General features: G+C 32.2%; 1 protein-coding gene across 1 annotated transcript; it reads left to right on the top strand.

Moving 5' to 3' along the window:
- The first annotated feature begins 3,908 nt into the window (after positions 1 to 3,908).
- Positions 3,909 to 9,338, top strand: LOC120170244 (basic leucine zipper and W2 domain-containing protein 2-like). The gene is made up of 8 exons (XM_039178223.1): positions 3,909 to 4,012; positions 4,518 to 4,541; positions 5,218 to 5,323; positions 5,443 to 5,511; positions 6,098 to 6,591; positions 7,664 to 7,925; positions 8,749 to 8,957; positions 9,120 to 9,338. Exons 1-8 carry the CDS (start codon positions 4,008 to 4,010, stop codon positions 9,184 to 9,186), a joined length of 1,236 nt encoding a protein of 411 aa, XP_039034154.1. The 5' UTR covers positions 3,909 to 4,007; the 3' UTR covers positions 9,187 to 9,338.
- The last annotated feature ends 3,728 nt before the right edge of the window (positions 9,339 to 13,066 follow it).

Raw genomic sequence — 13,066 nt, 5'->3', positions numbered from 1 at the left:
GGAATAATGACAAGTATATTGGTAAAACAAGCTTACGAGCTTATGGTATTAAATGGTAAGTATATTGGTAAAATAAGCTTACGAGCTTATGGTATTAAATGGTAAGTATATTGGTAAAATAAGCTACGAGCATATGGGATTAAATGGTAAGTATTTTGGTAAAATAAGCTTACGAGCTTATGGGATAAATGGTAAGAGATTTTATCTTGTTTTGATCATGGAAAAATATTGGATATGTTGGTAACATGATTTTTATGGCATTGTGAATTTGACATTGAAATTCAGGCATGAATTGTATTGCACTGTTTATTTTTTTAATTGTCTCACTAAGTTTATACTTAGCGTGTGATGATTTTCACGCATAGGTAAAAAGCTAGTAATGGAATAAAGAGTTCAAAGTGAATCAAGCATCGAGGAGTATATTGCAATATCAGTAACACATCCTATGATGGAATTTGATTTAGATAGTGGCATGCAATTTGATAATGTTAAATTTGTTTTGTTGAATTAATTTGGAAACCAATTGGTAACCTGATAGTGATGAAAGGTTATTTTTTATGAGTTTATATGTAATTTTCGGAAGTACTGTAGCAGTTACTGTAGTAGTGAATAATGATGAACAATAACTACGTTTGTTAAAAATTTTCCAGTATGTTAAAGGGGAACCGATTCCCTGCTACAAGAGAACCGATACCCCCACGTTTCACTGTTACTGTTCACTGTTCACTGGCATTGTTCAGTGTTCATAAAAAAAATCTTTTGAATTAACTTTGTTATAATGAAACATAATTTATATGATATGATATTTATATAATATCAATTACCATTTTAAGAAAATAAATTTTAAATCGCTTTTGAATTGGAAAATGGTTTTAAAAATTCGGGTGACATCTATAATCAGTATAGGTATAATTATACGGGTTATGGGTGTTACACTTCATCGATGGTTGATATGCACTATATCCACCATAACTTTCTTGCGGTGGATAATAATTGGCGGAAGCATAAGATGAAGATGATGATTTTTTCCATATTTTGCCTTTATTATTTCCTACTCGGATCGCTCGTCCGGCGTTGTCAAGTATGGTTTCCCATTTGCTTCATAATTTTGGAGGAAGGGAGAAACATTGAAATCAAAATCTTCGGGTTGTACCTTTGAACGATTAGGCAATCATAAATGTCTATTTTGTCATTGATGTATGAATGTAACATGCTTCCTCGACTAATCTTCGTTATGCTTCCCACGTGCATCTATTTTATGCAAATCGTCAATGTTAAATATGGACATTTCTATCAGTTGGTGAAACCCAAATTGTCGCAAAACTCTATCGACGATATGGATCTCAACAATTGCGAAATGGAGCAATGGTATTACGGCACACCATGTCTCCGCTCCTTCAAAGAACATTGGCGATAGACATCGTTGGATATCCGACTCATAATAAGGTATCCAATTAAACTTTCAAAAGTATTATATTAGTATAATTAAACAATTAATATTACAATTTCAAAGCTAATGCAAAAAATATTAAAATTTACTGCATGTCTGCCGGCGATATCAATCCTTATCCGAATATCTACTTTGGTTGCACCCGACAACTTTGTATCAGTTATTCGGTGTCGTCATCTAAAAAAATTACATTGTTTATTGTCATTTTCAAAATATTTAAATAAATATTATAAAATATCAAAACTTTAAATATATGAATTTACCTTGCGGCGAGAGAAAACTCCATAGGAGCGAATCTAATAGGCGTCATAAATGGGAGATAGTACCACACCCATGATTGGAGCAAAACTAAACAACCTGATACATCCGCTTTTTTCCCCTCTAACAACTACGATCACCTTACAGAGTTCACGATACAAAAAACCAAAAATTTCAGAACCCCAATTATATTGGCGACATATAGCGAAATCCTCCATTACCGAAAGATATTGGGTGTGCACCAAATTGCCCAATTTATCCAGTAGCAAGATCCCTCCAAACAACGTCATAAGATATGCTCGAGTTGCATATATCACCTATTGCTCCATTGATTGTTCATCTACTCTAAATTCTCTTTCCAACCACGTCATCCGTATCCGCAACCCATCAATGACATCAACTATAGCCTCCTTTCCCAATAAATTTGAAATAACAACATTTAGCGAATAAGTGTTGTGAAGCACCAATTACATACCATTAATCGGAACACCAAGTTGATACACGACATCTTCCAATGTTATCGTCACTTCACCACAAGAAAAATGAAACGTATGCGTTTCGGGCCTCCAACGCTCAATCAACGCCGATATCAGTGCCGACATCACCTTAAATCTGTGAAGAAACGTCGTTCCCTATAATCCTGATCGTGAAAGATATATCATCATCCACTCATGTGACTCTTCATTCGTCATTCCTCGATGATGAATGACTCGTTCTTCTCGCTACAATTTGAAGGTAAATTATTTAATACAATTACATAAATAATTATTATTAATACTATAATTTTGTTAAAACTAAAATGAAATAAAAAAATTAAATTTACCATAGTCAACTCGGTTGACGAAATATGAACATCATCAAGACGTAACATTTCTTCTCTTGAGGCCATTTCAACACAAAAGTTTTTGCTCTCAATAGAATGCTTTATTCCAAGTGAAAAATCAATCCAACCCAAACATCTATTTATACTACTCTACCCAACGACAATAACGACTAGTTCTTTCAAATTGAAAATTATTTTTTTCAGTACTTTTAAAAAATATTTAAAAAAAAATGAGTCCCATAAAATATATTAAAATAATTAGGGATATGGGACCCACGTAACACAACCATTAAAAAATATATCCTATGAAACTCGTCACGCCGGCATGACGAGTTCCATATGCACTGTAACATTTGCCGTAGATCCCAAAAATAATTTTTCTGTTACCCTATTGGGCTAAATAATCCACCCGTCTGGATTATTTGCCCAATTATGCCTAATAAAAATACAAGGATTAAATCATAAAATTTAAACATTATATGCCCCAAAACCATAATTGGACCAAAACTTTATTGAATGCTTAACGTTTGGTTTTCAAACTGACTGCTAACCGAGAAGCTTGCATCCACTGCAAAACCAACTGCAATTGTTCTTTACATTCTTGAAATAATAGCTATTATTTGTAACCTGGAGGCATTTGCTTATTCATGATAAAATTGAGTTCTTCAATTTCTTCTGCATCCTCTTTTCGTAAATGCTTTTAAGGTAACTGCAACTGGGACCTACCGGCTTGGGGTGTTTTATTAAAATAATATAAAAAGTTGAGTATTGGGTAGTTGAGTACTCAGTTAAAGAAAAATTTTGTGATCCGAATCTGACCCAGAAACTAATAAAAAGTAACGGGTTGGATACTCAATCTATAAATTCGAGTATTTTTATTATAAATATCTAATAATTTGTAATCAAGTCGATAAGTAGCTGGATCGAATAATTCAAGTCAGATAATTTTTAAACAATTTTACTAGTGACCTATTGGTAAAGCACAATAAGGTCGAACTATGACTAAACGAAGCGATGAACGAAGACGGCAACGATGACAACCATGGTAAGGGTTAAAGTTAAAAAAATGATTTTTTTTTTGAAAAAAAAGGATTTTAGTTTTTTTTCAATGAAGAGCGTTAATTATTTTAAAAGTTCAGTGGTTAATTTTAAAATTAATTTATTTCAATAATACATCACATCATCAAATTAATATGAGTTAACGATTCAATAATCGAAATAAGATATATCAACAATGTAAGTTACTCATATTCTTAATTTTTTTAAATTAATGACTAAAATAATACGGACTGAAAACATAAAAGATTACTTGTGTAGTTTATCCTTTAATCAAATATACTTTGAGTTGATCTGTTCGTCGACTCCAACATTCAGCTCACTTCCTCTCTTCTTCTTCTCAGTTTCTTTAGTTTCTCCAAAAAAATCTCCCAAATCCAAGAGAAACTCTCTCCTCCGATATTTTCTTCGACTTAGTTTATGAGGTACTTTCTTTCTGGATCCTTAGTTTCTCTTCCTTTTCCCTTAATCTGAGATCTATAATTTTCTTTCGCCAAAAACCAAATCGATTCGTTTTTCCTGATCTATTTTTAGTAGTTGTGGGGCTTTTTCTTGTAAATCATTTCTTGTTCTATTCGTTTTTAGGTTTTTCTTGTTGTGAAGATTAAAAGAAATTATTTTGTAATCATTTTCTTTACTTGATTTCGTTATCTTTTGCGGATTGTTCGTAAAGTTTTTTCTTTGAATTTTAGGGTTTTTTATTTGTCTTTATTTCCTTGTATTGGGTTTTCTTATATCGAAAACTGCCTTATTTTCCTTTGAGATTCGACCTAGGTATCTTAAACTATTATATGAAAAATTCTTTTTGGCCTTAAGAATGCATGTTGCTTTTTGTGCAATTCTTTTCTAAGAAATTTCATTTTTTATATATGATTACTAACTATTTGATTTTAATGCTTGCCCTTTTGATGTTGGTCTGTATATCTGCAGCACTAAGGAGAAACCCACTCTTGGGTAAGTTATTTTTTATCCTAATTTCTTAGTGCTATTGGAACCGGCGTTATAAAGATAATAAAAATGGGGTATCTCTAATTCTTAGTATTACGAGTCCTTGATGCTAGTTACATGCTATGTTCAATGAACTCTTGAAGTAATAGGCCGAAGTTCATTTCTTTTGGCTGCAAAGTATTCTTGATAACCTTGTTTCTGAACCTTTTTATGAGTTAATTTTCTAAGAACGGGATATTCTTTGATTTTTGCTCAAAATTAATTGATTTTCTTGCAGTTTCTTGTATTTCTTAGAGCTTTATTCCTGATTTAAAAGTAGGAAAGGTTGGACATTCTGCTAGACATCCTAATGAATTTTTGATTTCGAAAAAAGACCGTGCTACTTTACTACTTTCCCTTATTAAATTCGATTTCATTATTTCACAATTCAGGGTTGGGTTGTGTTTTATTGTTTTGATAACTATGGTTTGCTTATAGTGCTATAAAATATGAACTACATTTATGGTTTATATTAGGGCCAGCACTGAAAAGTTCACCATTTGATTTCTTAAAAACCAAAACACGTGCTTACTTGTATGGGAAAACTAATATTCTATAGTGGAAGAACCTTAATAGTGTGCCTATCTGATTTTTTATGCTATTTTCTTAATTTGCGCATAAGTATCATCTCTCTGTTGTGCAGCGGTACGCGGATTAAGACCCGCAAACGGAATATTGCTGCACCCCTGGACCCTGCAGCATTTGCTGATGCAGTAGTCCAGATATATTTGGATAATGCTGGTGATCTGGTAAATGTCGTAAATAATGCGCAATCTTCATATTTTTAGTCTAGACTTAAAACTTAAGCTTGATTCTTGTATTTAATTGGTTATTGTATGCTCCCTGATCATAAACTTGTGTCTTGCAGGAACTTGTTGCCAAGAGCCTTGAATCTTCAAATCTTAACTTCTCAAGATACGGTGATACATTCTTTGAGGTAAAGTTGTTCTTTTCATATGGAAATTCAATTTCTGATAGTTTCCTTTGAATGATTGCGTGTGGTTATTCTATGCTATTTCATTGGATCTTTAGATCATGGATTAAGAATGATGATTTACTGGAAAAATAGATATTGGAATTCCTCGCACCATTATGTCATTATGGATGTTGGGTGGTTACTGTGTTGATACTTTGAGGCTAACACTTAATCTGCCTACTGTGCATCTTTGATTCCAGCATCATGTTTCCAAGTAAATCTTGATACTGTTAAAAACCCTAGTAAGAATACTTGACAATTTACTCTTCCTCTGAACTTGATTAGGGCGTTCTTCCAAACTTTTGGCTTAAGTATCTGCTAGGAAGTTGGAATGTCCTTTCTCTAGTTTCTTTATTTTCATGCTAATTTAATTTAGTTTGGGTAACAACTAGTTCTCTCAAGTAAAAATATTAAAACTAGATATTCCTGATGTTTGACCAAGTTTTTGAAGTTATTCAAATTAGTGGAGTTTTGATTGCTTACTTCTTCCCTTCTACCATGGTGAATCTTGGTTATTCTGGTGTTTGGCTATATTTGGCAATTGCAGGTTGCTTTTGCTGGGGGCCGCAGACAACCAGGCACAATTAAACCTGATGAGGGGGAGCGCCATCCGTACTCTGTCATAGAGTGTGAGGCTAAACGGGATGCCATTTTGCCTTCTGTGATCTACATTCAGAAAATCTTGCGCCGAAGGCCGTTTCTGATAAAGAATCTTGAAAATGTTATGCAAAAGCTCTTGCAGTCTTTGGAGCTTTTCGAGGAAAATGAAAGGAAGAAACTTGCAATTTTCTCAGCCCTTGTGTTTTCCCAGAAATTATCAGGATTGCCTCCTGAGACTGTGTTCCAACCACTATTCAATGATAATCTAGTGGCGAAAGGGCTAGTTCTTTCATTCATAACAGACTTCTTCAAGGATTATCTGGTGGATAATACCCTTGAGGATTTAATTACCCTTCTGAAGCGAGGGAAAATCGAGGACAATCTGCTGCAGTTCTTCCCCTCCACAAAGCGATCTGCTGAAGGTTTCTCCGAGCATTTTACGTAAGGTTTCTGGTTAGGGAGAGGAATTTACATTTGTAATTTCCCTTATCCTATTTTCTGAGATTTTATATTGTAGGCATCGTTTGGAGTTCGAAAGTTCTTAATATCACTAAGAACTGGGCTACATTTGCTTTCCTAATTTATACTGGTGCTAGAGATCAAGCTCTGGTTTTTGGTGAAAAAGTATTCTAGCTTTGTTGGTTTGACATTTGGTAAATTGTACACTTGACTTTGGTCATAGTAGGGTATTAGTGAAAGAAACTAGAGATGTAAAGAGTAAAGTTGCTGCCGATAAACAATTTAAGTCGGGTCATTGTTTTTAGTAGTTAGCAAGTATTTACTTGATTTTGACAACATCAGTGATATGCAGTAGAAATGTTAAATGTGCTAATAACCTACTGTTACACATAATCGTGATGCAATTGAATTGAACCATTCTTGATAGTGGGTTTCATGTGATTAAGTACATATGTTGACATCCAAACCATTAAATTTACCTGTTCACGTAAATAATATACTAGGGTGTGTTGCTATCCAGAAAAACAGGCAGGATGGATAAGAATCAAAATATGAGATAGGCGTGAATAGGATTAAATGATATCATCTTATGTTTTGTGTAGCTGCAAGATTAAGACAAGGAAAATCTTTTTTATCTATACAAAGAGTAAGGGTGCGATTGGGGATTTTTTGTTGGTCGAAATTGCCCTTCATTTTCTGGTCACCATTAAGAGCTAGATTGATTTGTCATGAGAAAAAAGAGGCAGAATTAGTTTTTTTTTTGCAGATACCAATCACACTATCCTATTAATCCTCCAATCTAAAAATGATCAAGTTATTGTATGACATTCTGAAAGGTTGACTCATTTTATCTGCAATCCCTTCCTTCGAATTGAACACAGAACCAGGCATAGAATTTTTTTAATCATATATATTAATGTTCAATATGATTGACAATGTTATAATGTGTGATTTACGGTTATCATTGTATTTGTGAGTGAATCATGCTTTGTTTATCTATATATCATGATTCACGACTGTTGAATTTATGCATGTTTAATTCTGTTGATTTCAGCAAGGCAGGGTTGGTTCCCTTGGTTGAATACAACGAGAAAAAAATATTTGAGGTAAAACTTAAGGACATGAAGTCTGCTTTGACAACGCAGATAGTGGAGGAATCTGATGTATCTGAAGTCATTGAAACTGTCAAACAACGTGTTAAAGATGCTAAATTACCTGATATTGAGGTTATACGGATTCTCTGGGATGTAATAATGGATGCTGTTCAGTGGTCTGGAAAGAACCAGCAGCAGAATGCAAATTCAGCTTTGCGACAGGTACTACATTTTCTATTGACATTTTTTCTTTTATCCATGTTGATGGAAACTCAATGCATTGTAGGGGATTCTGCCTTTTAGCAACACCATATCCTCATGGCTGAACCCCAAACAACAGATGCATGTCTGGTTTAATATTATATCCCTGTTTTAACATCTATGTGCATGTTTGGAGATGTGGATGCAGCTAACTTTCTTTGTGATCGGTGCATATTTTATTTTCTCCTTTTGTTGACATTGTTTTTGTGTTATACTGTAATTCCCCTCAGAAATAGTCCTTTGGTTAATTAGGGATAGTGGTGGCCAAATTACATGATTTAGTTCCCAAGTGTTTTATTGGAAGTATCTGAAAGTAGGATGGAAACCTTTTTTAAATTGAGTAGTAATGTGCAAAACTAATCATTTTGCAGATTTTTATGCATGTGTTTGCACTTTTGCGGTTGCGTAAAGCTTCTTAAGTAGACTCCTTTTTTAAATGCATATTCTAAAATATAGTGTTGGCTCAAATTGATTATATAGACACCTGCCCATACTATGATTGTTTTCTACTTAATGCATAAGTTTAACAGTTATCCTTTTCTACTGAATTCTCATTTTTGCTTGGATGCATGCCATGTTTTAATGATATTCTACATGAATGCATTTGTCCAACTCGAGCATATGTTCAACTGCTGCCCATTCTCATACCATGTTCCCATTAATTCAACTATATGCCCTGTATAGTGCATAAATAAAGTTGATGTAATCTGAAATAACATCAACTTTATGCTATATTATTAGTTGTCGTTTTGATAATAACATAGCACCTCTTCTTGTGATAAAGGTCAAAACGTGGGCAAAGCTGTTAAATTCTTTCTGCACCAGTGGAAACATTGAGCTGGAACTTATATATAAAGTCCAGATGCAATGCTATGAGGATGCAAAATTGATGAAGCTGTTTCCCGAGATTGTGAAGTCTCTTTATGATCAGGATGTCCTTGCAGAAGACACCATTCTTCACTGGTTCCGCAAAGGAACAAACCTGAAGGGAAGGTATGCATTCATTCATTTCATACGTGCTGTTGTATCTTTGATGCATCACTAGTGGCTATGTTACTTGGACATGGAAGGATTGTATCTTTGACGACACTGCACTTTTTTCTTTTTCCATTTGTTTCTTTGTGTACTTTTAAAATGTACCTTAAATGATGACAGGCAAACCTTTGTGAAGGCCCTGGAGCCATTTGTGAATTGGCTGGAGGAAGCAGAGGAAGAGGAATAAGCAGTATGGCTAACAATCTAAGGTTAAATTGTGATAAATGTTGGACTTGTTTTTATTAGCACCAAATTATCAAAGACGCATGGTATGGGTGTTAAATTATATGAACGTGCGAAGATTTGGATTTATTTTAATGAAAACGCAATATCTATCTATCATTTGTGTTATAGGTGAATCAAACACTTGAAAAGTTTTTTTAAAAGAAAGTTTTTTAAGATTTTTTTTAAAAAAAATTGATTTTTTACCGTTTAAGTTAATTACGGATTGATTAACACCGTTATATAGTTTATTACGAATTATCTTAATAAAAATTTATGAATTTAAAATTAATTTAAGTTATGATACTTTAATACATTCATGTTTAATACACGTTTGATCATAACATGCACATATCAATTTATACCGAAGTCTAGCATAATAGTACAATGGTGATACACGAATCTCATCTCATCATCAAAATTACGCATAACTCATTATCACTCCGCCTCGTCGAGATCATAGTTCAAATGTACAAGATTCTTTCACCTTGTTAAGTATAAGGGTTTATCAAAACACTATGGGACTAGACGTGTCATGCCAATTGCATCCAAGACTCCACTGAATGCTTGAGAGCTCAATCATTACAATTCGAAGTTTAGTATTTACCCTTTTCATACAAGGCTTTCACAAAGATCATTTTGACATATAATAGGAGCTCATACTTCAATTCTATTTATTTTCTTATATTGAATCATATATTCACAAAACGTATAATAACTTATCACAATCAAAGAAAAACATATACAAAATTTATCTCATACAACATCATAATAGTTTATCGGAGCTTATCGAATCGTCACAAATGTTATCCAAAATGCTCTAATTGAACTAATACACATAGTTCTCACAATTACACACAACAATATACCCAACTGCAATCTGAACACATATTCACATACATAGAGACTCGATTATGAATATCCTCAAATAAAACTTTCAAGTTACCTTAGATAAATGAACAATTTCATAAATTAAGCCTTCTCCTTTGGTTTTAGGGTTTCTACCAAACCCTTTTTCTCTAGCAAGAAAATAAACACATAATCAAGGATAAATTCATCATCAAATAAATAATATCACATAAACTCTAATTTGCTATAAATCTACAATTGAATTAAAGTTAGGGTTACACTTACACTAACTTGATCATGAGGACTTCTCAAATATAGCTTCAATTTGAAATTTAGAAAGAGAATTTAGGGTAATTTGGTGGTTTGCTCTCACCGCAAAAACCTTTAATGGAGTTTGATAATTCAAATGGAGAATAAGCTATTGTTTCTTTTCTCTCCAATATCCACTTTAAATCACCCAAATTAAAACCCTCTCTCCTTTATTTACTATACTATATTTTTTAATCCCTTAAAATCAATCCCACCAAATTAACCTAATTTCCTAAATTTAAAAAATTGTCTTTTAATACTATATCGCTATAAATTGACACATAGCATACATAGTCACCAAATTCCACTAATTTTGTTAATGGTGTAAGTAATCATAACTTTAATCCTTCCACTTCTCCTATGTTTCCCCTTAAGTCTCAAACTTTCACTATTCACACTTTAATCCTTGATCATTTTATAATTTAGTCCTCAATTCAAAATCAAATTGACTCATAACAAAATAAATTCCATTCATACTGAACACATATTCAAGTACTTAAAATATTAAAAAAATATTTAAAATTTATGTTTTGATCACCAGACGTTGGAAAAAATGTATGTCGATTTTCAGGGTGTTACATTGATATCCGCATATTATGATGAAGTTGATAGTCTAGAGATATTTCCATGGCATACTTATATTGCCCCAAACATGCGTTGGATAAATCAATGCATGATCCATTTTGTTCCCTTTCAATCTGTTATACCATACAACAATAAGTCCAACCAGATTATCATGGAATTAGTAGATCAACAAATTTTCATCATTTAGTAACCTTCTATCTTTCTATAGAATATTTTCAAATAGATCAAATAACAACTTATACCATCATATTTCTCAAAGTTATAGAAACTTTAAATTCAGCTGGAATAATCAAGTTAGGGACTAACTGAGTTCTTTCACTTCTAAATTCTTGAATGAACTCTTTTTCCTTTCAATCATACCCACTTCTACTTATCCAAAATCTTTTTTTTTGTCTATGAAGAATTTGATTTCTTTGAAGTCCGTCATTTTCTGTATCATAACTCCTAACTCTTCACAATGTTGAATACCATGCCCACTTTAGCATGGAACTCACAATATTTTCATCATACGAAGCTTCTGAGCCTTGAGTTAGTAGACCCTCAACCATCTTTTTTCATACCCATTTTAATAGTGATTTCACTTATGACACATTGGTTTTGACATTTCTGCCTTTTTCACCTATAATTGTATTTATTTTTAGTTTGATATGATATGTAGAGATATGAAATCAGATAATCGTTCAGATTTCAGGTCAGGTCAAATGAGGTACAAGTTATGTCAGGTTAATTTAATAGTTCGACTTGAGTCCGATTAATTTCAGTTCGGGTCAATATCAGTTTAGGTCGGGTCTGAATCAGTTAAATATCAGGTTAATTCAAGTTTGGATGGATTTCAGATTGAGTCTCGTTCAGGTCGGATCATCTTGTTGACATATAAAATTCAAGTCGGGTAATATCATTTTTGGGTGAACTTCAAGTCGAGTCTTACATACAAATGGACTTCAGATCGAATCATTTTTGGGTGAATTAGTTTCCGCCTTTCACTAATGTCTAATTGTAATTCTATTTTATATATATATATATATATAGTCATGTATTCTTATATTATATGTTTCTAACCATAGTCTTATAGCTATAGCTATAACTATAGCTACGTAATTGTAAAATGTAAAGCTGGAATTAATATCAAGTTTGACTAAATTGCATTCATTTGAAAAGTTGGTGAATAAAAGTTTAAAGGGTTTGGAGATTATGATATAATTCATAGGGTTTGAAGTTTATGATGTAATTTATATGATTTGGAGTAAATTACAAAAATAGAAATAAATATAGGCCAATTTAGGATAAAAATATAATTTGAAGGACTAAGTTGAACAAACATGAAATTACAAACTAAAATTTAAATAAATTGAACAACGAGCAGGGATCAAATTGAAACAATTACAAAATGTATAGTTGAAATTAATATCAAATTGGACTAAATTGCATTCATTTGAAAAGTTGGTGTACAAAATTTTATAGAGTTTGAAGATTATGATATAATTTATAGGGTTTAGAGTTTAAGAAGTAATTTATAGGGTTTGAACTAAATTACAAAAAATAGAAATAAATATGGGCCATTTTTGAATAAATATATAATTTTAAGAACTAAATTGAACAAAAATATCATCATATTAAGATTATTTGACTAAATTACAAAAATAAAAAATAAATAAGGATTAATTTTAATTAAAATCTTAAATTTACTCATAAACTTTAATTAAATGTTAATGTATAATATAACATATAAACTTTGATTTAATATAATTATTCATGTACAATTTTAGTGAAATTTTAAAATGAAAACACTCTCTCTTCTCAGTTCCCTCCCTACTTTTTAATATTTTAGTGAAATTTTGAAATGAAAATCTTACACTCTTCTCTCTTCTCTTCATATTAGAGGTGTGAAAAAAATCCAATCCGATCCGATCTAAAAAATTCGAATATCCGATCCATCTTTTAGTTTTCGGATAATTCATATCGGATATTCAGAAAAAAAATCATATAATCGGATCGAATACGGATCGATAAAATTCTACTTACGGATTATCTGAAAACCCGATAAAATATTGGGCACTCGAAGAGTTTACCCAAGTAACCCAACAATACCAACTCACCCCAGT

Source organism: Hibiscus syriacus, unplaced genomic scaffold (assembly GCF_006381635.1).
Source record: "Hibiscus syriacus cultivar Baekdansim isolate YM2019G1 unplaced genomic scaffold, ASM638163v2 tig00111774_pilon, whole genome shotgun sequence".
In the NCBI taxonomy this organism is placed as follows: Eukaryota; Viridiplantae; Streptophyta; class Magnoliopsida; order Malvales; family Malvaceae; genus Hibiscus; species Hibiscus syriacus.
Note: the sequence above shows the minus strand (reverse complement) of the source record. Positions and strands in the feature narration are given on the sequence as shown.

Coding starts and splice junctions, on each gene's coding strand:
- LOC120170244 (XM_039178223.1), top strand. Junction 6,592..7,663: donor GGTTTCTCCGAGCATTTTAC/GTAAGGTTTCTG, acceptor TGTTGATTTCAG/CAAGGCAGGGTTGGTTCCCT. Junction 7,926..8,748: donor CAAATTCAGCTTTGCGACAG/GTACTACATTTT, acceptor CTTGTGATAAAG/GTCAAAACGTGGGCAAAGCT.